The sequence below is a fragment of the Eublepharis macularius genome, chromosome 9, assembly GCF_028583425.1.
Source record: "Eublepharis macularius isolate TG4126 chromosome 9, MPM_Emac_v1.0, whole genome shotgun sequence".
Taxonomy (NCBI): Eukaryota; Metazoa; Chordata; class Lepidosauria; order Squamata; family Eublepharidae; genus Eublepharis; species Eublepharis macularius.
The window spans coordinates 12,993,638-13,019,452 of NC_072798.1; the positions used below are offsets into that span (position 1 = coordinate 12,993,638).

Here is a 25,815-nt window from a genome sequence, read left to right on the forward strand (position 1 = left end):
GCTCCCTTCAGCGTGGCTTCAACGAGTTCTCTAAGCTGCTCCTGTACTGCCTGTGTTTGCTCCTTGGAACTGTCTCTCTGACCTCCGACCCGGCCTGTCCTCGACTACTCCCTTGATTTACGGACTTTGCACATTCCTCGCCTTGCCAGCTGGACCTCGTTACCTGTCAGCAGCACTCTTAAGACTCGGCAACCTCTGGAAGCAGGACAGTTTGAAGCCACCCTCAAAATTCTCCAGCACAATGGAGGAAGGCACTGCTGTTGCTACTGACCTTGCTGCCCAGACCCAGTGGCTGCAGACACAGGTGCAGCAATTAACCCAGACCATAGCCTTGTTGCAGCAGCAGGTAACCCTGAGGCCAGGTCCTGCACCTCCCCGGAAATGCCCAGTGCAGCCTCCAGAGAAGTTTGCAGGGAATGTTGAAGAGTTCCCTGTATTCCTGGCACAGTGTCAGCTCTACATGGAGCTGCGGGCTCAAGATTTTCCTGATGACAAGACCAAGGTCGGTTTTGTATTAAGCCTCTTAAAGGGGAACGCTGCCAAATGGGTGACACCTTTACTGCTCATGAATTCACCACTGCTGAGTAGTTTTGCTGATTTTGTGGCACACTTGAAGGCTATCTTTGCAGACCCTCTGAAGGCAGAGCGGGCCAACCGCCGCATTCGGCGGCTGCGGCAGGGGCCAGGTACTCTGAGGGACTATACCACTGACTTCCAGCTATTGGCACAGGACCTGGGCTGGAATGAGGCCGCACTCATGGACCAGTACCTGGAGGGCTTGTCTGAGGAGGTGCTAGATGAAGTGGCCCGAGTTGAGCGCCCTCCAAATCTCCCAGCCCTGATCTTACTCTGCCTGCGTATCGACGGTCGCCTGGAGAGTCGACGGCAGGGCCGCAAGGAAGTACGTTGCCACTCCGAAAGCCAACCACCTGCTGTGGGATCCAACCCCTGCTCCTACTTGTCCCGAAGCCTGACCCCAGAGCCCAGGGAAGTGGAAGCCTCGGCTGTCAGCATTACACCCCAGGGTTTAAGGGGAGGCCACCCCTATCATTCTGGACCCCCCATAGAACACCAAAAGCCTCCTGACATTGGGCCCCAGCATCTTCTGATCCCCGTGAAGCTGCAGCTACCAGAGGGGCGCTGGTTGTTGGTGTACGCCATGGTGGATTCTGGAGCTGCCCAGTCCTATATGGATGCCCAATTTGTCAGGCAACACCAAGTGCCGACACGCACCAAAAAGACGCCAGTTTTGGTGGAAGCCATCGATGGTCGGCCTCTACGCTCGGGTCCAGTTACTCAGGAAACCCACCTTCTAGGTCTGCACATAGGGAACCATCAGGAGCAGCTCAGCTTTGACATCGCTGCCATGCCTCGCTTCCCGGTAGTGCTGGGGATGTCCTGGTTGAAGAAGCATGACCCCTTGATTGAGTGGAGCAAGCAGAACCTGCGCTTCCAGACCCCATGTCCCCATGAGGCGCCCTCTGTGCTCCTGGGAGGGAGCACCAGTTCAGATCTGTCTGCACTCCCAGCCAAATATGCAGAGTTCCAGGATGTCTTCCAAGAGAAAGGCGCCGACCGGTTGCCCCCACACCGGCCATATGATTGCGCCATCCACCTTATTCCTGATGCCCCCTTGCCCACTGGGCGGTTGTATTCCCTATCAGAACCTGAGCGAGGAGCCCTACAAGAGTTTTTGGCCAAGAATTTGCAAAGAGGATTCATCCGTCCATCCACTTCCCCTACCTCAGCCCCTGTCTTGTTTGTAAAAAAGAAATCCGGGGAGTTGCGCCTATGTAATGATTACCGGGCCCTCAATCGCATCACCATAAGGGACCGCTACCCACTGCCACTGATCCCAGAACTACTGGACCGATTACGGGGGGCCCAAAGGTACACCAAGCTCGATCTGCGAGGCGCCTACAATTTGGTGCGTATACGCCCTGGAGATGAGTGGAAGACTGCGTTTGGTACCCGGTATGGCCAGTATGAGTACTTAGTCATGCCCTTTGGCCTCTGTAATGCCCCAGCTGTGTTCCAGCGCTTCATGAATGATGTCTTCCGGGACTTGCTGGATCACTTTGTGATAATTTACCTTGATGATATCCTGATCTTCTCCCAGGACCCCGCTGAACACACCAAACATGTTCGGGCTGTCCTCCAACGCCTGAGGCAACATGGCCTGTATGCTAAGTTGGAGAAGTGTGCATTTGACTTAGACACTGTAGAATTTCTAGGGCATCTCATCACCCCACAGGGCATAAGGATGGACCCCCAAAAGGTGGAGGCAGTGCTGTCTTGGCAGGCACCTCGAAATCGGAAAGACATTCAGAGGTTCCTTGGCTTCGCCAACTACTATCGGCAATTCATCCCAAACTTTGCCCTCCTAACAGTGCCCCTCACCAAGTTGCTACGGCCCCGAGAACCCTTCCGCTGGACAGTAGAAGCGCAACAGGCCTTCCAGCAGCTAAAAACCCGGTTTGCAACGGAACCGCTCCTACGTTACCCAGACCCAAGCATACCCTTTGTGGTCGAGACTGATGCCTCCAGTGTCGCACTTGGCGCTGTGTTATCCCAGCAAGACACTGCCGCGGGCCCTCTACGACCCTGCGCCTACTACTCCCGGCAACTCAATGCAGCCGAGAAAAACTACACCATCTGGGAGAGGGAGCTCCTGGCGATTAAATCAGCGTTTGAGGTCTGGCGGCACCACCTAGAGGGTGCCCGGCACCCCGTGCAAGTTCGCACAGACCACCGGAATCTTGAGTATCTACAGACTGCTCGTAGATTGAACCAGAGGCAGATTCGATGGTCCCTGTTTTTCTCCCGTTTTAACTTTACCATTACCTACATTCCCAGCTCCCAGAACAAGCGGGCAGATGCCCTCTCTCGAAAACCTGAGTTCGCTTCCCCGTCCCTTAAGGAGCCGCTTCTATCCACAGTTCTACCGCCGGAAGTGTTTGCTGCCGTGCCCCCTACTGCCTCGCTCCAGGAACGGATCCAGGAACAACAGCTACGTGACCCCTTCGCCATGAAGATGCTCCAGTGTCTTCGTGATCCTACGCAGAATCCCCCCAGGGGTTACCGAGAGCAGGCGGGGATGCTCACCCACCAAGACCGGGTCTATGTGCCACCGGGGCCACTACGGACCGAAGTCCTGCAACTAGCGCATGACACCAAACCCGCTGGACACTTTGGTCGGTATAAGACAGCACATCTGCTGACCCGGGAGTTTTGGTGGCCCCATGTACAGACCGATGTAGCCCAGTACGTAGCCTCCTGCAGCACCTGCAGGCGAGCCAAAGATCCCCCTGGCAGGCCTACAGGACTATTGCTCCCCCTGCCCACTCCTAATGGCCCCTGGAAAGCTGTGTCCATGGACTTCGTCACGGACCTCCCTACTTCTGCAGGGAACACAAGCATCCTAGTGGTGGTGGACCTCCTGACTAAGATGGCTCACTTTGTTCCTTGTTCCGGACTCCCAACTGCCCGCGAAACTGCCCGGCTGTACTTACACCATGTTTTCCGCCTCCACGGATTGCCAGAACACCTGATCTCTGATCGGGGGACCCAGTTCACCTCCCGCTTCTGGCGCACCCTACACACCCTACTGGGCACCCAAGTACACTTATCTTCCGCTTATCACCCCCAGTCTGATGGCCAGACGGAACGCACCAATGCCACACTGGAACAGTATCTCAGGTGCTATGTAAACCACCAGCAGGATGACTGGGCCCCACTGCTCCCCCTGGCGGAGTTTGCATACAACAACTCAGTGCATACCTCAATCCGTCAGACCCCGTTCATGGCCAATTATGGGTTCCATCCCCGGTTTTTCCCGCCGGTCATGCCCACTGCACCAGTACCAGCTGTCAATGACTTTGTGGAGGAATTGCAGGCACTGCATAAGGTCCTGCAGGACCAACTACACCAGGCCAAAGAGGCATACAAAGAGGCTGCTGATCGTAGGCGTCAGCCAGGAGAGACTCTCAAGGTTGGGGACAAGGTGTGGCTCTCAACTCGACACCTCCGCAGTCAGAGGCCCTCCCGAAAGTTGGATGCCCGCTTTATTGGCCCATTCCTAGTTACTGCCCAAATCAACCCCGTGGCCTACCGGTTACAGCTACCCTCTACGCTCCGTATTCATCCTGTGTTTCATCGGTCCCTCCTTGTTCCCGTTGCCCCCCCACATCCTCTCCGAGATCCAGAGGCGCCACCACTACCTGTCATGATAGAGGGCCAGGAGGAATATGAAGTAGCGCAAATATTGGACTCCAGACGACGACGTGGCCAACTCCAGTATCTGGTGGACTGGAAGGGGTACGGACCCGAGGACCGCTCTTGGGAACCTGCGGAGAATCTTCATGCCCCCGACTTGGTGCGCCGCTTCCACCGGGCCTATCCACGGAAACCGGCCCCATCCAGTGTGGGGGGCCCTGGGGGAGGGGATGGTGTCATAGTACAGCCTGAGCTTGACGAGTCCTCTGAGGAGGAGGAACTGGAACAGCTGACGCTTGCTGACAGCCTTGCTCCTCCTGGGGGGGAGCAGCCTGTCTCCCAGCAGCCGACCACAGCTGAACAGTCAGAGGCTGAATCCCAGCCAGAAGTTCCCCTTCCCCACCCAGAGCCACCGGCCCAGATGCAGCCAGCTTCCTTATCCCCTCCAACATCTCCAGACTACCGAGAGCAACGTCGGCGTAGCAGGGACAGAAGAGACTTACAGACCCGACGTCAATCTGCACGCCTCCGGGCTCTGAACAGGCCAGCCTTCTCAGAGGAAGGAGGGGCTTCAGAGGAGGAGACTTGACGCAGCTGTGCGAGCTGACCGAATGCCCTTAGATTATAAAAGCCAGAGGGAGGGCTCCCTTCAGCGTGGCTTCAACGAGTTCTCTAAGCTGCTCCTGTACTGCCTGTGTTTGCTCCTTGGAACTGTCTCTCTGACCTCCGACCCGGCCTGTCCTCGACTACTCCCTTGATTTACGGACTTTGCACATTCCTCGCCTTGCCAGCTGGACCTCGTTACCTGTCAGCAGCACTCTTAAGACTCGGCAACCTCTGGAAGCAGGACACACAGTCACACCTCAATTTGCTCCAGGTGAATACATTCACACATTCTATATCAGTTCCTCTTCAACTGCTAAAAGTATCCCAGTTCCCCCCACATCCATTCATTGAAATGCAGATCTTGACACTTTCTCACACCTCAAAGAAATGCAAATTGGCAAGTCAAAGGAGCCTACAGTTCTTGTTCTCGCAGCAAAAACAGTGCTAAATTAGCGTTTTGCCCTCTGGAATCACTTGCGGATGCAATCACACAAAGGGAGCTCCCGTGAAAGCGGCATGCACAGGTGCTGAGCAAGAACAGCTTACACGTGAATTGAGGATCACACATAAAATCCTGGTCTTGAATGTTCATAGGTACTTAGTCATGTGTAGAGAGACTCAAAGTAATGTACTTCTTCGTACAATGTAAAATTTACTTCTGAACTCAGTGACACAAGATAAAGTAATGGCCATAGTCTTAGGTAGCGGTAAAATGGGATTAGACCAGTTAGTGAAGATCCATCAACAGTTATTAATGGAACCTTCAGGTTCCAAAGGGGTCTATATCTGAATATTAGGTGCTCGGAAAAACAGGAGAAAATCACTGTGGAAGAAGGATGCTAGACTAAGGGGATTTTTAGTCTGATGAAGCAGAGTTCTCAGCTCGGATGTATGAATGATGCTCACAATCAGGTCATGATGGAGACAGCCACACCTCATTCCCCATCTCTGGTAATGGGCTAATACCATTTTATTAGGAACCAACCGAACTATCACAAAACAGCATGCTGTAAATCAATTATTTTTTTAAAAAAAAAATCCTAGAAATTGAGGGCGGGGGAACAAAACCCTTGACTTCATCAAGGACTCAAAGCCTCACATTCAGGCAACCCAACTCAAGGAGATTGAGGTCTACACCGCAAAGGATCAGAGAGAGAAACACATACCCGAACACGGATGACGTTGATCTCTACCGCCATCAGCAACCCGTAGAGCACAACCATGATGACGGTGATGCAGAAACGCAGCTGAACCAACGGCACCGCGTCTTGGCAATACCTGACCAGCTTGATGGTTTTGGTGACAAAAGCCATGACCCAGTACAGGAAGAGAGCTGCGGGGTGGATATGAATGAATGAATGAAGTACACCTCTTTTTTTTTGATGGTTTAGTTGCAAATTTTGCTTTATTTATGGGCCTGCCAATTGCCAGCTCAGTAAACGTAAAGCAGATTCATTCAATGAAGCCTTGAACAATGACAAAAAAAGGAGGCAAATCAATTTGACTACTATCTTGTGATAAGTTTATCTGGTAGATCTCAAACAACCATGAAGGGGTCAGGAAAAAGTAACAGAACACAGACTACAGAGGGAACTTTTACAACTGCATCTTTTAATCAAATACTTCATTGCTTTGCCTTCTGTTAGTCTTGCCCCCAGATCTGAAGATCATCTGTCTTTTAACCAGTTAACTGATTAAGCATTCTGCACATTTCTATTTGCATATTTACCAAAACCATCGTAGCTTTTTACATACTGGAAGAATATTTGATTTGCAATTTTGGCTGTCAAATTTACCGCATGGCTGAAGTACAGGGGCAATTTACACATTATGTTTTCCCTGGAGACATCGCTAGGCCAGGCTGAGATAAGCACACCTTCACATGCATGCATCATTAAACAACTTTTCAGTCTACTGAGCATTTGAAGGCAACTCAACATACAGTATAGAAGCAATAGGGTCAGTTTAATCATAGTAACGGCATTTACTTGATTAGGGTCTTACTCTTGAACTGCAAGCTTTATATATCAGCTCTGAAGTGCATCAGGCAAGAAGGGAGCCGTGTTAGTCTGTCTATAGCAGTAGGAAAGAGCAAGAGTCCAGTAGTACCTATAAGACTAACAAAATTTGTGGTAGGGTATGAGGTTTCGTGAGTCACAGCTCGCTTCTTCAGATACAGCTGTACAGCTTCTTCAGATACAGCTAGCTGTATCTGAAGAAGTGAGCTGTGACTCATGGAAGCTCACACACCCTACCACAAATTTTGTTTGTCTCATAGCTGCTACCGGACTCTTGCTCTTTTTTACTGCACAGTAGGGGTGTGCAAGGAAAAAACTTTCGGCTTTCTTGTTTCGGGATTACCCGAAACAAGATTCTCTACCGTTAAAGCCGAAAGCCGAAACAAGAATCTCTTTCGGGATTCGGGATTCGGGATTCGGGATTCTTTCGGCATTCTTTCGGCATTCTTTCGGGGTTTTTTTTGGGGAAAATGCCTCCGTCTTTCAGGACGCCTGGAGGAGGCATTTTCCCACCTAATAAGCCCAAAATTGGTGGGGACCTTCCTCTAACCCTTCTCTAACAACCACCCAAGTTTCAGACAGATTGGACTTTGGGGGGCCATGTTATGGCCCCCCAAAGCAGGTCCCCCCATCCTCCCATAAGAAAGCGAAGGAGCAGCATATTGTTAGCATGCTGCTGCTGATCTTTCTTCATTATTTCCTATGGGGAAAAATGAAGAGGCAGGCTTCCTTTGCCAGGGGTGGCATTTTGCATGCAAAATGCCCCCCTACCCTCAGGGGCCCTTCTCCCACCCCTCCTCCCACCCCCCACCAAGGCTCAGCCTGCTCCCACTTGGGGGGGCCATTTCATGGCCTCCCCAAGTAGGTGCTCTAATCTCTACCACTGACAGCTGGGGGAGGCTTGTGTTGCCAGGGGTGGCATTTTGCATGCAAAATGCCCCCCAACCCTCTGGGGCCCTTCTCCCACCCCTCCTCCCACCCCCCACCAAGGCTCAGCCTGCTCCCACTTGGGGGGGCATTTCATGGCCTCCCCAAGTAGATGCTCTGCTCTCATCTCTACCACTGACAGCTGGGGGAGGCTTGTGTTGCCAGGGGTGGCATTTTGCATGCAAAATGCCCCCCAGCCCTCTGGGGCCCTTCTCCCACCCTTCCTCCCACCCCCCACCAAGGCTCAGACTGCTCCCACTTGGGGGGGCCATTTCATGGCCTCCCCAAGTAGGTCCTCTCAGCCCCTAAAGTCCACCCCTTACAGCCCCACACAAACCCAATTCCCCCCCAGCTGCCACACACAGACCCAAATCCCCACATTAGCCCCTCACAGACCCAAATCCACCCCCACCTGCCCTACACCCATAACCCCAGGAACAGGCTGGCAAAGGCCAGCCCTCTCCCTTTGTTCCCTATGCTGGGAACTTCTAAACTCTCTTTCCCTGGGCAATTCTGCACAGCCCAGGGGTGCCACAATGGTGGGCACACTTCTGAGTGCCAGCTGGTCCCTGTGAAAGAGCACCTGAACCACAGACACCCTCCCTCAAATTCCCCCACCACCTACAGAGATGGCTGGCCAGCCAGCCCCATTGTTCCCTATGATGGGAACCAACTGCACAACAAAGAATAAAACAAGAACAACACAAAATAAAGTTTTAAAAAAATTATATTCTCCCTTCCAAAGTACAAGTAGGCAAAGCATTATGACACATTACACCAGCAGTCCCCCACACAGAAAAATTAAAACAAAACTCACTTAACATCAGAGAATCACAAAGCATGATTCCTGTCAAAAACACTTTATTTCTTGAACAGCTTTAGGTTACACAGCAGGGGGGAACACCAAAGGGCATGGCAGCACTATCTTACACAAAAATAACACAACTCACTTCACATCAGAGAATCACAAAGCACAATTCCTGTTAAAAACACTTTATTTCTTGAACAGCTTTAGGTTACACAGCAGGGGGGAACACCAAAGGGCATGGCAGCACTATCTTACACAAAAATAACACAACTCGCTTCACATTAAAGAATCACCCCAAAAAATTGCTGTCAAAAGCACTTTATTTCTGTAACTGCTTTAGGAAGGCACCACAGAGCAGGAAAGCAGTGTACTACACAAAAATAACACAACTCACTTCACATCAGAGAATCACACAAACACAATTGCTGTCAAAAACGGTGAAGTGGGTTGTATTATTTTTTGCAGTACATTGCTATCATGCCCTGTTGTGCCCTCCTACTGTGTAACCTAAAGCTGTTCAAGAAATAAAGTGTTTTTGCCAGGAATTGTGTTTTTGTGATTCTCTGATGTTAAGTGAGTTGTGTTATTTTTGTGTAAGATAGTGCTGCCATGCCCTTTGGTGTTCCCCCCTGCTGTGTAACCTAAAGCTGTTCAAGAAATAAAGTGTTTTTAACAGGAATTGTGCTTTGTGATTCTCTGATGTGAAGTGAGTTGTGTTATTTTTGTGTAAGATAGTGCTGCCATGCCCTTTGGTGTTCCCCCCTGCTGTGTAACCTAAAGCTGTTCAAGAAATAAAGTGTTTTTGACAGGAATCATGCTTTGTGATTCTCTGATGTTAAGTGAGTTTTGTTTTAATTTTTCTGTGTGGGGGACTGCTGGTGTAATGTGTCATAATGCTTTGCCTACTTGTACTTTGGAAGGGAGAATATAATTTTTTTAAAACTTTATTTTGTGTTGTTCTTGTTTTATTCTTTGTTGTGCAGTTGGTTCCCATCATAGGGAACAATGGGGCTGGCTGGCCAGCCATCTCTGTAGGTGGTGGGGGAATTTGAGGGAGGGTGTCTGTGGTTCAGGTGCTCTTTCACAGGGACCAGCTGGCACTCAGAAGTGTGCCCACCATTGTGGCACCCCTGGGCTGTGCAGAATTGCCCAGGGAAAGAGAGTTTAGAAGTTCCCAGCATAGGGAACAAAGGGAGAGGGCTGGCCTTTGCCAGCCTGTTCCTGGGGTTATGGGTGTGGGGCAGGTGGGGGTGGATTTGGGTCTGTGAGGGGCTAATGTGGGGATTTGGGTCTGTGTGTGGCAGCTGGGGGGGAATTGGGTTTGTGTGGGGCTGTAAGGGGTGGACTTTAGGGGCTGAGAGGACCTACTTGGGGAGGCCATGAAATGGCCCCCCCAAGTGGGAGCAGTCTGAGCCTTGGTGGGGGGTGGGAGGAAGGGTGGGAGAAGGGCCCCAGAGGGCTGGGGGGCATTTTGCATGCAAAATGCCACCCCTGGCAACACAAGCCTCCCCCAGCTGTCAGTGGTAGAGATGAGAGCAGAGCACCTACTTGGGGAGGCCATGAAATGCCCCCCCAAGTGGGAGCAGGCTGAGCCTTGGTGGGGGGTGGGAGGAGGGGTGGGAGAAGGGCCCCAGAGGGTTGGGGGGCATTTTGCATGCAAAATGCCACCCCTGGCAACACAAGCCTCCCCCAGCTGTCAGTGGTAGAGATTAGAGCACCTACTTGGGGAGGCCATGAAATGGCCCCCCCAAGTGGGAGCAGGCTGAGCCTTGGTGGGGGGTGGGAGGAGGGGTGGGAGAAGGGCCCCTGAGGGCTGGGGGGCATTTTGCATGCAAAATGCCACCCCTGGCAAAGGAAGCCTGCCTCTTCATTTTTTCCCCATAGGAAATAATGAAGAAAGATCAGCAGCAGCATGCTAACAATATGCTGCTCCTTCGCTTTCTTATGGGAGGATGGGGGGACCTGCTTTGGGGGGCCATAACATGGCCCCCCAAAGTCCAATCTGTCTGAAACTTGGGTGGTTGTTAGAGAAGGGTTAGAGGAAGGTCCCCACCAATTTTGGGCTTATTCGGTGGGAAAATGTGTCCTCCAGACGTCCTGGAAGACGGAGGCATTTTCCCATAGAAAAGCCGAAAGAAAGCCGAAAGAATCCCGAAACGTTTCGGCTTTTTTCTTTCGGCTACCCGAAACGTTTCGGCATTCCCCGAAACGTTTCGGCATTCCCCGAAAGAAGCCGAAACACTTTTGTTTCGGCATTCTTTCGGCATTCTGAATGCCGAAACGCACATCCCTACTGCACAGGGCAGATCCAGTCATTAAAATGAAGCGGGGGTAGGGGGTAGATGGATGCTCAAGTGACTTGGGGTTTTGCTTTTCTTGCAAAGGCAAGCAAAAGGAAAATTTCCACATCGTCCTTTATCGAGCCAGAAGCAAACAGAAGGAATTTGACTGTCACAATTAATTACTAGAAGGCTGGTGAAAGAAACTGCAGTAACCAACTGGATTACAAAAGGCTAAAATAAAGTCAGTTGTTCCAGTCTCAAGGCAGACTAGAGTTGGGAAATTTGGGGATGGTGGGATTTGGGAAGGGGAGGGGCCTCGGTAGGGTATCTTGCTAGGTCGGTCTGCTGTTTTATTTGTAGATAATTGCCCTTGAAGAAGCTCAATGGGCAAAACAAATGTGGCTAGCAGTTTGTTGGGCAGAGTCTTCCCGGGGGGCGTCCCACAGCTTGATTTCCATCTGGAAGGCCAGGATATAAGAATTTGCTACTACAGACAGTGTTCGGTGGAATACCATTTACCAAGGATAGTGGGAACCACGGGAAGAACCAGTCAGAGACGACCTTTGAAACTGACATGGATTGTACTGATGATTTACCCTATGCTGTTATGCAATTAATGAACTTTTGTAATTGGATTGTTACTCATGTTATTGTATTTATTATTGACTGTATGTATTTTGTACTATTTATTAGATGCACTTTGCACACTGTTAAAAATACTTAATAAACTGAGATAGTGGGAGATTTTCTTGAGTAGCATAGCAGCCTATCTCCTCTAGGGGAGACTCTTTTTCTAGTACACCTACCTGAAGGCTGGCAACCCTAGCAGACGCCTACCTTGGCAAAAGGCCAAAGGCAAGCTGCAGATAGCTAGGCCAGAGACAACCTGGAGATGGACTACAGACAAAGAGGGTGGTGACTGGGGTGGCTGAATACCAGTAGTCCAGTGTTCAGAGAGAGAGAGAGCTGGATGGGTTTTTCCAAGATTGCTTTTTCAGACTGAGGGAGCAAGCTTGTATACTTTCAGCAGCACTGGATTCCTCCTTGTCTGATATCACCCAGTTTCCCAGGGCAGGATTACGGGCTGTTATGCAGGTCATCTAACTGGTACTGCCTGCAGTTCCTCCCTCTGGCCAGCAAAAGCATCTCGAAAACTGGAGGGAGGAGGCAGCCAGTACAAAATCGACTACTAGGGTTGCAAATTGGGAAATTCCTGGAGATTTGGGTTGAAGCCTTGGTAGGGTGGGGATAGAATTTGCCACAGAGTCCACCCTCCAAAGCTGCCATTTTCTCCAGGAGAACTGATTTCTGTAGTCTGGAGATCAGTTGTAATTCTGGGAGATGTCTGGGCTCCTCCTAGAGGTTGGCAACACTATCTACCAGGGGGTACCTGCTCAAGAAGTAAAGTAGCAAAACATATGCAGAATTTCTCAGATCATACCGAGTGACTCCCCAAAGACTCCCCGGTTTGTGAAACCAGCTTTTTGAACACAGAACAGGAAATGGTAGCTCCTTACCCAGAAGTAATTTTGGAAAATTTGATGTCTCGATATTGTGGTAATAGACTATAGATGTCGTGGCAGCTACAAATCCCATTATAGCTGGGAGGAAGAGGTGCAGATGGCGAGACTTTAAGTATCTGGAAGGAAACAAATGGAACATCAGGAATGACTATGTTTCCAATGAGTAATTGGAAAGATTTTAAAGATTAAAATACAATTGAAACCAGAGACCTTTTCGTTGGGAATGATAGCTATTCAGTTGGAAAGAAGCTTTGGAACTTTGTTTTTATATATGATTATGGCAGCAGCAAGACTATTATATTATTACGGCAGCAAGACTATTATATGCACAAAATTGGAAGAGTCCAACACTGCCTGCAATGGAGGAATGGCTGATAAAAGTGTTGGTGCAATGATGGAAAAACTTATTTCATTGATCAGAGAGAAGATAATAGCTATGTTTGTTGTCGAATGGAAACCGCTTATAGACTTTTTATATGAAATAGACAATAATGATTTGATGATTTGTGGATTTATAGACTACGGGACTTTAGAAAAAAGAGAGGCTTTATCTTTAACATAGAGCAAGATAAAATTTGAAAATATACCTATATTTGGGAGAAAATCGAAAGCCTCCTTATAGTTTATCTAGTTTTTCTTTTCTTTCTTTCTTTTTTTGTTCTGTCCGTATATTTTGTTATTTTTGTTTGGCTAGTTTTTGTGTAATTGTATATTTATGTTCGTCTTTTTTATTAAGTAAAATTCTATAAAACAGAGTGGGGGGGAGGAATGGCCCGCTCTTGGACCCTCCTCCAATCACAGTGACTGATATTTTATTAGCGTAGGCTATCTCATATATAAACTCCAAGGACAAGAAAGTCTCCGAATAGAAGGGAGAACATCATTACAGACTGAGATTGCATTATCATAAAGGCAATAAAGGACCGGGACAGTTTCAGATGAGAGAAGAATATCAATCAGGCATTTGCACCAAAGTGTAAATTGCAGCAGCAAAATCAAAACCAAGTAAACCTTTTGGAAGCCACAAAGCTTTTGTGAAGTCATCGCCCTTAGAAAATGCAGGCACCTTGTTATCGGCCTTGCTGTTTAACTGGTCCCAAGCCCATGAACTTACGTATCGGAAACGATGCCCTCGCCTATTTCACACACGTGCACAAACAGCAAGGTGAATGTCAGGATCCATCGTAAATTGTGCCCAGGGAAGTGTAGCCATGTATTGTGATGGATCTGGACCTTTGAGCTTTGGGTTCCCCATCCTGGAATAAACAAATTGAAATGCAATAGAGAAGGCACCCAGACAAGTAGGATTTTTTCCCAATTTCACACAATTATGTCCCACTTCAACTTTAGAATACTCAGAATTCTGCACCTTGTAATGAACCAGGCCTATATTCAGAACATTTAGTCAAGCTTGGTATTACTGGCTTCCATTTCAAAAGGGCAAAATCCCAGTTTGGGAAGCACTCAGACTGTATTTTAAGAGTATTAAGGTTGCTTCTGTGGTTTACAACAGTCTGCCTAGACTGATTAGGTACAGGGTTTCCTGGATAGGACTTCATGCCCAGATTAGTAATGGATAGGGTTGCCAGCTTCCAGGTGAGTCCTGGAGATCTCCTGAATTACAACTGATCTCTGGACAGAAATCAGTTTCCTCGGAGGAAATGCCTGCTTTGGAGGATGACGCTCTACGGCATTATATCTTGTTGAGGTCCCTCTCTTCTTCAAACCCTGCTATCCCCCAGTTCCACCCCAAATCTCCAGGATTTCCCAACCTGGAGCTGTCAACCATAGTAATGGCAACTCAGGGTGGACTCAGGCCATCAAGACATTCCCCTTCCTCTTATAGCTTCTTGCCTTGTCCTCTACATCAGACTCTTCATAGCTTCTTGCCTTGTCTCTCTGATGTAGAGGACCGATGTAGAGGACAAATCCTTGATTACAGGTTATATCGCTAAACGGGCTTTTGCAAAATGTGCCCCCCTCCATGTACATGTACTGGGAAAGTTAAAAGTAGTCGAAAAGAGTAAGGTCCTACAGTTATCTCAGTCTCCCATCCAGGTTCTGCCCTGTCTGGGACCTGGTTGAAGGTTAGGGCGGTGGTGATTGCAATACCACCTTCTGTCCATTTGCAGTGGTGGTGCTGAAGTATGGTGGAGGACAAACCGGCACTCTTTCCTCTGGCAAAGCACAGAGGAAACACAAAGTGTTGCCAAGAGGAAGGCGACTTGCTACTACTATCCCTGCTACTACGGCTCCTGGTCTGAGACTCCTGCATCTTACGTTAGCAATCTTAGAACAACGGCAGATGTTCTCGGACTGTTCTCTTAATTCTCTTAAATTATTATTCTCTTGGCATGCTCAAAGTCCAGGATTCTTGAAACACAAGGTGGTCTTTGCTGGGAGGGGTAGCCTCACTAAAGGACAGGCAATACCTTCTCTACTCCCTTCTCTGTGCACACTCTACTAGCAGATGGTATCTCCATTGCCAGCACAGTGGATAAACGGAACAGTGCCTTTAATACAACTATTTGTTGCACCCCTTGGTGTTTATCAGACACAAATCTGTACAACATTTCTTCACCCATTTTCCTGCTGGCTTCCATGTCTGGAATGAGAAGAACTAGCATGACATTGCATTTGTTTTATATTTATTATATAATAGTATACCCCAGGGCTTTTTTCCAGCAGGAACACGGTGGAACGGAGTTCCGGCACCTCTTGAAAATGGTCACATGGCTGGTGGCCCCACCCCCTGATCTCCAGACAGAGGGGAGTTTAGATTGCCTTCTGCACCGCTGTGTGGAGGGCAATCGAAATTCCCCTGTCTGGAGATCAGGGGGCGGGGCCACTGGCCATGTGACCATTTTCACAAAGGGTGATTTAAACTTTAAAAAACTCCCCCCTTGTTCCAGCTAACCCAAAGTGACATCATTGCGTGGTCCTGAGTTCCATCACTGAGTTCCACCACCTCTTTTCCCAGAAAAAAAGCCCTGGTATACCCCCTCGTAGCCCAACTTTTCCAAGTGCAGCACAGGTCTGGGACTCCATATTGGGAAATACTCGGTTATCATTGCTCTGAAAAATTCTCACTTTATTCAAAGTATTTAAACATTTTCCCCAATTTAAAACATTTTATTCAGACAATTACAATTTTCACCTGACTTAGCTTCCCTCTCCTCTTTCCTAGAGAGTCCTGTATCTTATACACACTTTATATTGCTAATTGGAAGTGGCACAGGGCCTAGATTCGAGTAACAGTAAGTTTGGGCAACCAATGACACCCTCCAAATGAATGTAATTTAAAGAGTTCAATACTGCTTTTTTAATTACTAATTTTGAATCCCCTGTACCTAGATTTACCTTTTACATTCCAATATAAAAATACACAATAATACATGCAAATGAATTCTGAATTCAGATGTTGGGCAGTCCACCCATCCCTGTCAGCTTTGTAAATGGGAGGCCGCTGTTGATCTCAGGTTTCAGTTCCAACATATACTTGTTCTCAGTTTCATATAAATGTTTATCTGCGTTTGTTTTATATCACACTCACCCACACCCTTTATTTATGAAATAAAATACATCTTCAAGTACCAGAAGGTTCTTTGGGTATTGTGTCAAATGAGAAGGTAAATACATTTTAACTGTCTCTTGGATTTTAAAAAATGAGGGTTACTTACTTAATAACTTCTCTTTCTTTCAGTTTTATATGACTTGAACACTCACCCCTGTTATTATAACTCCTTTCAGTTCCCTTTCTAGCCAAACTAAACATGACTTTGGGGGGCAAGTTGTATCTGGGTTTCCTGGACCCAACTTGTATCCTTTGCAGTCATATACAGCAACTTCAGAGAATGGCATTTTAAAAATCACAAGGGAGCCAGTTTCTACTTGCAACCTTGGAATGGGGGAAGGAGGGGCTCCCCCCCAATCTGTTTTCTGAAATGGCCTCCTGGCAAGTCATTTACAATCTTTAGAGCTTCATTTGCTCAGAATACTTCATGTAGTGCTCCAAAGTTATGGAAATAACTTCCTAATGGGGTCCATTTCAGCTTCTGAAAATGGCTTGGGGGTAGGGTTGCCAGGTCCCTATACCTTCCCAGAGGGAGGGGGGCCTGGCCCTTCCCTTGTGCTTCTGGCGTGGTCCTCATGAGCACTCCAGGCACACGTGTGATGATGTCACTTCCGGGAGTGATATCATCGCACCAGCCATGGGTGAGTCCCTGCACTCTACATGGGGCTAATTCTGGTCCGTTTGGCCCCAGTGAAGCGTGGGAGCATGCCCATGTCAGGAAGTGATGTCATCACACACACCCTCGGGAGCGTACATGCTGCGTGTGTTTCCAGGGCCACTGGCAGGCAACCTCTGGGAGGCTTGCTACTTCCCACCAATTGCTGGCAGATTGGCAGGCAATGGGGGTTTGCCCACCACCGATGAGTACCTGGGAGCTCTACTTGGGGAGGAAGGAGACGGGGTTCCCCCCCATAATACCATAGTTCCAAGTGGAAAAGGGCAGGCAACCTGATATAAGTGGAAGCTCTCTTATTGGTCCTTTAGTCTAGACCCAAGCAATTTCAGGTTTTAAGTTCAAAGATATCCCTTAAATTGAGCCAGAAAACCCCCTGGAATCTAGTCCAGCTGCAGCTATATTATGTCAGTGCTTCATGATTAGAATACTTGTGTACGGATGATGATTTTCAAAGTATCTTCAAGGGCAGGCCCACATAGAGCTTGTTACAGTAGCCTAGTGTGGAGTTGACCAAAGCATGTGTGACGGGGTATACAAAGGAAGAATGCCAAGCATGACATATTAAACAGTATCATAAGCATACATATCACATAATAATAGGAAAGCATTATAAAGGAATGCTCTAAGCTACAGTGTAGGTACCTACACCGCAGCAAGCGGACAAATGGATTACTTACCAATGAACAAAATAGGAAAAGTGATAAATAAGAGGAAAACATGAGGTACCAAGTTGAGGGCATCCAGAAAGCAGACATTCCTTAAGAAGCCACCGCTGATATCATAAGCAGAAGAATTGTCAGTGCCACAAAATGCAACTTTCATCGCTTCCGGCGATCAGTTGGTTGCGCTGCCAAAAGCAAAACAAATGTTTTTAAAAGTGTGGGAAACAATCAGTTTCCTATTCATTTATTTTTACGTAGTACATCTTTACCCCATCCTTCTTCCCAGGAACTTGGGTCATTTTATCATCACAACAATCCTTGAGGTGGATCAGGCTGAGAGAGAGAGACAGGCCCTAAATCGCCTCATGACCTTCAGGGTTCAGTGGGGATTTCAACTTGAGTCATCCCAGTCCTAGTCTAACTACCAGACAACACTTTTCAGCCAAAACTTCAGAAAACAACCACAAGAGTCCTTTGCACAACATATGGCCTTCAGGCAGCAATTCCAATTTACATGCATAGTTAAATTCATGAGGAATTGTATCCCTTCAGAGTTAAAGATTTGGGTTGTATTGGCCATCCATTACTACCTCAGTATTTCACAGTCATTGAAGCTGATTGTTTTGTGAGGTAAAACTGGGCGCAGATTTCATTTTTACATCTGAAATGAATAATCTTTCATGTGTTCTGCATGAGTTACTGTTCTGGGCATGCCCTCTGATCAGAAGGAAGTATAACCAGAATAATGACTCATGAAGAGATACCATATGCAGACTCTTTACAGGCAGGCAATCCTTTTCAACTCTGGACTAATAGATAATGGTAACAGAATAGTCAAACCACATCATATAAAGAGAGGCAACAGAATTACTCTTCCAGTTCCACTCCATACCTGCAAAAATCTGATTTGAAGGAGGGAAGCCCGGAGACCCAGTGTACAGCCCCCTCTGTGGATTTTGTCTTTGAGTTTTGACTTATTAGCTGTCTTATTTCTCTCAGCAGTTCTCTCTTGGCATCCTGTTTGGGAATTTAGTACCATTTTTTGCCACTATAGATTGGCGACAAAGAGCCACGCTCTAAGTTATCCTGGCATTCTGGGATTGGAACTCATGATGTATTATTTGGCTATTTTTTCAAAAAAAACCCATGGAAGAGTGGACATATGGCACTGTGGAAATAGGGGCTTGACTCTTCTCCTTTGCATCATACCCCAAATGGAAATGCATCTCACCAGATATTTTAAGTCCTGGTATGGAAAAAAGACAAATATTGTGCCTGTCTTCTTTCCCTACTGAAGCTTAAGGCAGGCAGGAGCATATTTGATTGGGGATATGGTGCATAGTGAGTTTCCATAGTGTTATAATGCTACAGCAATATGAATTCCAACTTTTTAAAAAGTCAAAGATATCATCTGGTAGCAGGTGGGACGGTGGCCACCATGAGGGAAGGGGGCATGGGAAATGATGCTGATGTATGTGGGACTAGAGCCAGTCCTTCCCATCCACGTGGCATCTGCCCCTGGTTTGCTGTGATGCTTCAAAACAAATCATAGTAAAGCAGGCTTAGAATAGATTGTAGAAAAGCTGGGGGGAAGCCAGAAGGTGCAGGAATCCACCATGATGCAGGGTGAAACCATGGGGGAGGGAGGGGGGAACCTGCTAAATTAGCACCCAAGCCGAAGCAAACTCTGGTGTTGCAGCATCTTAAGTAATCAGTTGCTGTAAGACAGTAGGGCTATAGCCCAGCATCATTGCATAGGACTCCCTGCCAAAGCAGAGTCATTTTCCTCTCAGCTAAGGAGGCACATGCTTTAGCAAGGACACTCCTGCAGTCCTCTGGGCACACCCAAAGATCTCATTTCAGGACAGTAAAGGATAGGACCTTTCATCGTGCTCCCTTTATTCCTCATGTTTTTTCAGCAGCCTGCTAAAATAAGACTAAGATTCTCAGCGAACTCTTGGTTCCCGGCTCTGTTTAAAGAGTCAAGCAGTGAATGGGAAGCAATCAAGCGCTCACTGCAGGAGGCAAGCAAATATTCAGAACCGTTCAGAGCAATGCAATGAGGGGCTGAGGCTGAAGAGGATGGCTTTCCTGGCCTGGTGATGGCTTCCAAGTGCAACCTGATGCCTCCATTTATTTAAAATGGGAGCATTCAGAATCAAGAAGGCAGTTGGAGAGAGGGTGAAACTTAATAGAGAAACTGACTCCACTTTCACCTTCAGTAAGTAACCCTGCAAAATAACAACAACAACAACAACAACTGCGCTTATATACCACTCTTCTAGACAGATTAGTGCCTCACCCAGAGCAGTGAACAAGTTAGTGGGGAGCTGGGGCTGAGAGCCAAGCTATAAGTGATACCTTACACAGGTTGGACACTTGTCAGCTTCCCTCAAGTTTTGATGGGAAATGTAGGCGTCCGGGTTTTACAGCTTGGCTCTCCGTTACAGCTGCAAGACCAGGATGCCTACATTTCCCATCAAAACTTGAGGGAAGCTGACAAGTGTCCAACCTCTGTCAGGCATCACTTGTAGCTTGGCTCTGAGAGGAGTGGCTTATCCAAGGCCACCTACCGAGCTCATGGCAGTAGAGGGATTTGAACCAGTGAAGTGCTAATTCACAGCCAAACCACTTAACCACTATGCTACAGCAGATTTGACCAGAGGTGACAGGGCAAAAGAAATATTTGTGTACACCATGGGAAAGAAAAGCCTCTCAAAACATTTTTGGTTCTATTAAAAACTGTCTCCAGCTTTAGAAACGTTTCTTTTCTCTTGTCATGCCTGCAGGGTTTTTTATATGCCTTTTACAACAAGCTAACCAGTAGAAATGTAGCAGGTGACCAGTGCAGCCCGGGGACTTTGCAGATGGGGGTTCAAATCTGCTCTTGCAAATGTCTGAGGGGGGGGGGCAACCGCTGGAGAGACCTGGGCGTCTGTGCCCTGCTTATAGGCTGTCTGAGGGTATTCACTGTACCAGATAGACCATTGGTCTGATCCAACATGGATGTTCTTAAGCACAGGACGAGAGGCTGTTAAAAATGTTGACTACCTTAACGGTGCCCAAACTTGTTATCAGTCCTAAAATACATACAATGCTAGGAAAGTATCCTGCATCGCGGCATTCATTTATTGCTTTTTCTTTTAAAATATATACCCCACTTTACTATCCTCAAGGGGCTATTCCTGCGGCATATGACCTGTGCCTTTAACCTGATATCAGGCCTAGTTTGTACAAACACTAGATGAGGTGATAAACCTGTTCCCTGAGGGTACCACATCATGAAGCTGAGGCTCCATACAAAAGAAAGATATATATTCTACCCATGATAGAAAAGTAGCAAATCACAGACAAACTAGCTAGAATACTTGGTCCATTACGTTAGGGTTATACATACACAAACACACATACATGAGTACGTGTGTACATATGCACGTACATACATACATACATATATTTACACACACACACACACACACACACACGTATATACATACATACACACAGAAATTTATTTATTTATTTATTTTATTGTAGAATTTCATTTCTCCCTCCCCCTAAGCAGGCTCAGGGCGGATTACCTCAATCAAAACAATTCATACAATTTGCATCATAAAAGCAATAAAACAGTTTAAAATTTCAATATAGTGGCTAATATGCCAGACAGCAGCTAGATGGTGGACCACTCTGACGGGGAGGGCTCAGATCTTGCCTCAACAATAAAGGTATCATCTCTTTCACTCTGTAGTCTGTGAGGGTATCGCCAAAGAACAAGCCCAGGATTAAACCAAGATTTTATTTATTTACTTACTTACTTCATTTACACCCTACCTTTCTCTCAAAGCGGCTTATGTGGCTCTCCTTTCTTCCATTTATCCTCACAACAGCCCTGTGGGGTAGGTTAAGTGGAGGGCATATGACTACTCCAAGTGAGCTTCCACGGCAGAGCAGGGATTCAAACCTGGGTCTCCCAAATCCTAGTCTGATTCTCTAACCACAACACCATGTCACACCAGGTGAAGCCTCAATAGATGGAATCAGTCCTTAGAGACCTTGGCTTCCATTCAGGGTTGCCATGTCTGCCTTCTTTGAAAACAGGAGCCATGGGGGGGGGGGGGGGTGCCTAGCAGGGGACACTGCTTTTCTTCTTTGTTTCATAGCATTTTTTGCTATGTTTTGGGCTGATAGAATTAGCCCCGCTGAGACCCTGTAGTTTCCTGTTTAAACCAGAAGTGATGTCATCAGGGGCGGCACAGAGCATGTGCACACCATTCCACCATGTGCTACAGCCAGCCTCCTCACACCTCCCCCTCTCCCCCTAGGCGAGCAGTGGTGTGAACCCCAGCCCCCTTGAGGGGGGACTCTGACATCCTTCATTCCGATCCTAGTTTGATGGGCCCTCACTATTGCTAATGGAGTGGCCTGCCTTCAGACAACCACACTTAGCACATGTTAGTTTAATTAAAGCATGATTTTGCACAATGTCTGAATTGAGCAGCAGTTTCCTGTCAGGTATTCAGGGGGAAGAAAAGATTCAGTTTCTGCCCCCTGATTCTGGAATTCTTGCACTCAGTGGTACCCAGCCAGCATCCTTCCTCTTGGCTTTCTGAAGTAAATTAAAGAGGCAGTGTTCCAGAATGCCTTGGAATATTGATTTTTCCCTTGTCTGCATTATTTTATAGATTTGAAATCTCGTTTGCTGTGTTTTTTTTACTATTTTTAATGGATTCGGTTTTCAAAATAAGTTTTAAATCATTTGTCTTAGTCGCTGTTCTTTTGATTTAATTGATAATGTTTTGGCCTTCAGATTGTTTTATAGCTGTAAGGCAGTGTATTCCATGGAAAAGAAAGGCAGGAAGAGAACAGTTTCTAATATAAACAGACAAGTAGAATATTGCTGTACCTTATCCTTAAAAACCAGGGGCAAAAGCCAAATATCTTTTCTGCATTTAAGGATAATGTTCGTCTGCCATTTGTGGCAGCTGAGGGGGGGGGGAAGGCTTCTAACCACTGAATTCTGTAAACTATGTTTCTTGCACTGAACGTGTAAAACAAGATATGCAAGCACCAAGTCATTACTGACCCATGGGGGACCGTCGCATTTTCTTGGCAGACTTTTTACAGGGTGGTTTGCCATTGCCTTCCCCAGTCATCTACACTTTCCCCCCAGGAAACTGGGTACTCATTTTACCGACCTCGGAAAGATGGAAGGCTGAGTCAACCTTGAGCCAGCTATTTGAACCCAGCTTCCGCCAGGACCGAACTCAGGTCGTGAGCAGAGCTTGGGCTGCAGTACTGCTGCTTACCACTCCGCGCCACGGGGCTCTGCATTTGTGATTATGTTTATATAAATATCTCGATTTTTGGTAACATTTTCATTGCTTTATGGCATCCACTTTCTCTATGTTCATTCAACCTAATTTTTCGAATAGCTTCAGTATATATTTACAGGATATATTCTTGGAATTGGTATTCTCTCAAAAAATAATCCTATATCTCTTATGTACCGCCTACTATTTTATTTAATTTATAAACAAAACCTCTTATATGGATTGTTTAGATTTGTCAGTTACAGACCAGGAACAAATACAGTAATTTATTCTTATCTCCCCCCTCCCCCCTTTTAAAGTATTATTTTGTATTTAATATGTGCGTACAAATAACACTGAAATGAATTCCCTGCCACTGATTTCTCTGGAGTTTAAGTCATCTTCCGGAGGATAGAAAGCCAAATCAAAGGACTTTAAAAGCCAGTTGACTTCAAGAAGTGAAGTTCAGCAAATGTTGATATAATTTCTTCAGTTCTATATTTTATTCGTTTATTTTAAAACTTTCTATTTCACCCCTCAGGCAAAAAAGCTCTTGGAGCAGCTCACAAAATAGATCATTAGATGAATATAGCACAACTATTTAACCATAAAACCAACTTCAAATGAACTTTGCTTCTCTGGCTGGATAATACCTTCTGTATATTTTGAGAATCTAACCGGATCTAGCACTAAAAAGTTACAGAAATCTGTCAACAGCCGCATCTTTGCTGAACGCAAATGCCACACTGAAAAGCAAACTTTTGAAAATAGTTTTAGAAGTATGTACTTTAAAAAAAAGCTCTTCTAATGCGTTCACACTCCATTGTCTGACTCCAAACTGATCTCAGGCTTTGCATTCTAGAAGCAAAAAAAGTTCTTGGAATAACTTTGGTAAGAAGAAATATTATTGCCCACTCTATAGGATGGCAAAGTGCCTCCGTGGAGCAAGTGGAAGAAAAGTTAAAAGAGTGTGCAGTGGGGAAGACCAGAGCCGTACAAAAAGGGAAGAGGACCCAGAAGGTATAAGGAAAAGGGTGGCGGAGAGAGAGGTTAGTGGGAGGTGGGGAGGGGGTTACATCTGGTTTCATGTTAGATCAAATTCTGTAGAGCTTCTTACCTTCACAAACACACACACACCCAAGTCCAATGCCAAGCAAAATTTCTCCTGGTGTGGCAACTATCATTCAAACAGCAGCGACCCACTCCGCAGCAAGAAGACAGCGCAAGCCCCCAGTGGATTATTTTTAGGCAGATGAGGAGATCAGCTGCTGCCGCCTATCGGGTTTCCAAAGTGTACAAATTCTTCTTGTCTTTCTCACACACACACACACTCAAGAAGGCAGGAAACTAGGAAGAGATCAACAGGCTAACTGCTCTTTATGTAAATACACATAGCCAGAGAGAGAGAGAGAGAATCCCTCACCACTGTAAGTAACTATGGGTGAACAGAAAAAAATTAAAAAGCCACTCTTCAGATTGGTGGTGGAGGATCTTTCAAGTACTTGCCTAAATGTATGATGTATGAATGCAACACTTTAAGGCTTGTAAAAATGTGCATCATACAACTATATCAGGGAACCATGTATACGTTCTGAGATAAAATCAGTTTTGCTTCTCTGTAATTTATGAAATGACATGTTCAGATGCTAGAAAGCCCCAGTTTTATTTATTTACAGGGCAGGCTGGCTGAGAGGAAGCGGCTTGCCTAAGGCCATCAACCAAGTCTGTTGCAGAGTTTCAAACCAGAGACATCCCAAACTGTAACTTTTAGCTTCTACACAACACTTCTCTTTAATGTATTTTCAAGTACATATTCTGTATATATTTCAAAAATCAATACAAATCATTAATTTCTAAAAGTTCGTTTTTGCAAAGGATGGTACGAACTTTTAGTGTCACGTGCCAAAAGCTCTATTGATTTGTCATTTTTTCATCCTGCCTTTCCTTCTAGTAACTCGTGGAAGCATGCTTGATTCTCCCTCCTCCCTCCTGTCTTCGCAACAGCCCTGCAAGGTAGGTTAGGCAGAAAGAAAGCAACTGGCCCCAAGTTATGCTCAAAATGTCTGTCATTCACGATGCAGTTAACAAATGATCCTGTTTTATGATCATCCCTTATGCTGCAGTCTCTCTGTGGTGCCAGAGCAGTGGAGATGATAGAGTAAACTAGGGGATTGCATTTTCCAGAGCAGTTCAAGCATGTGGGGCAAAGTACGAGAATCGAGGATGAAACTGCCTACCTCTGTGAAAATCACACTCTCTTCTTAATGACACGCTCCATTTCCCACACATTACATAACTACCGTGCTACGAGAAAGATTTCCGCCTTTCTCAGATATCCTCGGCAGCTTTTTCGTCCCCTACCCACCTCTCTTGTTTGCTTAAAGAAAAGGACTTACCAGAACCTATTGCAGCGATCTGCCACGGGATGCCATGTTAAAAGGATTGCAGTCTGCAGTTGATTACAGAGCAAAGAGCGCTTTTCGCTTTTCAAGGCAGGGAGACGGGAAAGCAGAAACTATCCAAAGCCATCATATGCGTGCCTGTAAAGGAAAAGCCCTGAATGCCAGAGCACAAGCTTTATGCCTCAGCCATCTGACATCCTACGGAGGTGAGACGAGGGCACACTCCCTCCCTCACTGATTAAAAAGATTGCTTTTCCCAAGGATTGAAACAGATGAGAATAACTCAGCATAGCTCTTCTGCTGGGGCTGGGTCACACCAGCAGGGGGCACTGCCAATCCTGATACAGCTGTCTCTCTCTTTAGTGGTCACAGCCTGCTTACCTCTATGGAAAAGAAAGAAGGGGGCTAACCCTGGTCACCTCTCCCTCTAAGCAGCTAGAAGGAGGGCCCAGAGAGGGTGGAAGAAGGGAGCTAACCCTGGTCACCTCTCCCTCTAAGCAGCTAGAGGGAGGGGTCAGAGAGGGTGGAAGAAGGGAGCTAACCCTGGTCACCTCTCCCTCTAAGCAGCTAGAGGGAGGGGTCAGAGAGGGTGGAAGAAGGGAGCTAACCCTGGTCACCTCTCCCTCTAAGCAGCTAGAGGGAGGGGCCAGAGAGGGTGGAAGAAGGGAGCTAACCCTGGTCACCTCTCCCACTAAGCAGCTATAGGGAGGGGCCAGAGAGGGTGGAAGAAGGGAGCTAACCCTGGTCACCTCTCCCTCTAAGCAGCTAGAGGGAGGGGCCAGAGAGGGTGGAAGAAGGGAGCTAACCCGGGTC

General features: G+C 47.0%; 1 protein-coding gene across 1 annotated transcript in view; it reads right to left on the bottom strand.

Annotated features, from left to right (window-relative positions):
- The window catches only part of ABCC9 (ATP binding cassette subfamily C member 9), a 93,530-nt gene extending 68,439 nt beyond the window's left edge, over positions 1–25,091 (bottom strand). Inside the window, exons 1-5 of the mRNA XM_054988299.1 lie at positions 24,997–25,091; positions 17,307–17,476; positions 13,494–13,635; positions 12,374–12,495; positions 5,988–6,154 (exon numbers count right to left, since the gene is read on the bottom strand). Coding sequence (XP_054844274.1) covers positions 5,988–6,154; positions 12,374–12,495; positions 13,494–13,635; positions 17,307–17,451 — 576 coding nt within the window. The 5' untranslated portion in view covers positions 17,452–17,476; positions 24,997–25,091. The remainder of the gene's footprint in view (positions 1–5,987; positions 6,155–12,373; positions 12,496–13,493; positions 13,636–17,306; positions 17,477–24,996) is intronic.
- Between the last annotated feature and the right edge of the window lie 724 nt (positions 25,092–25,815).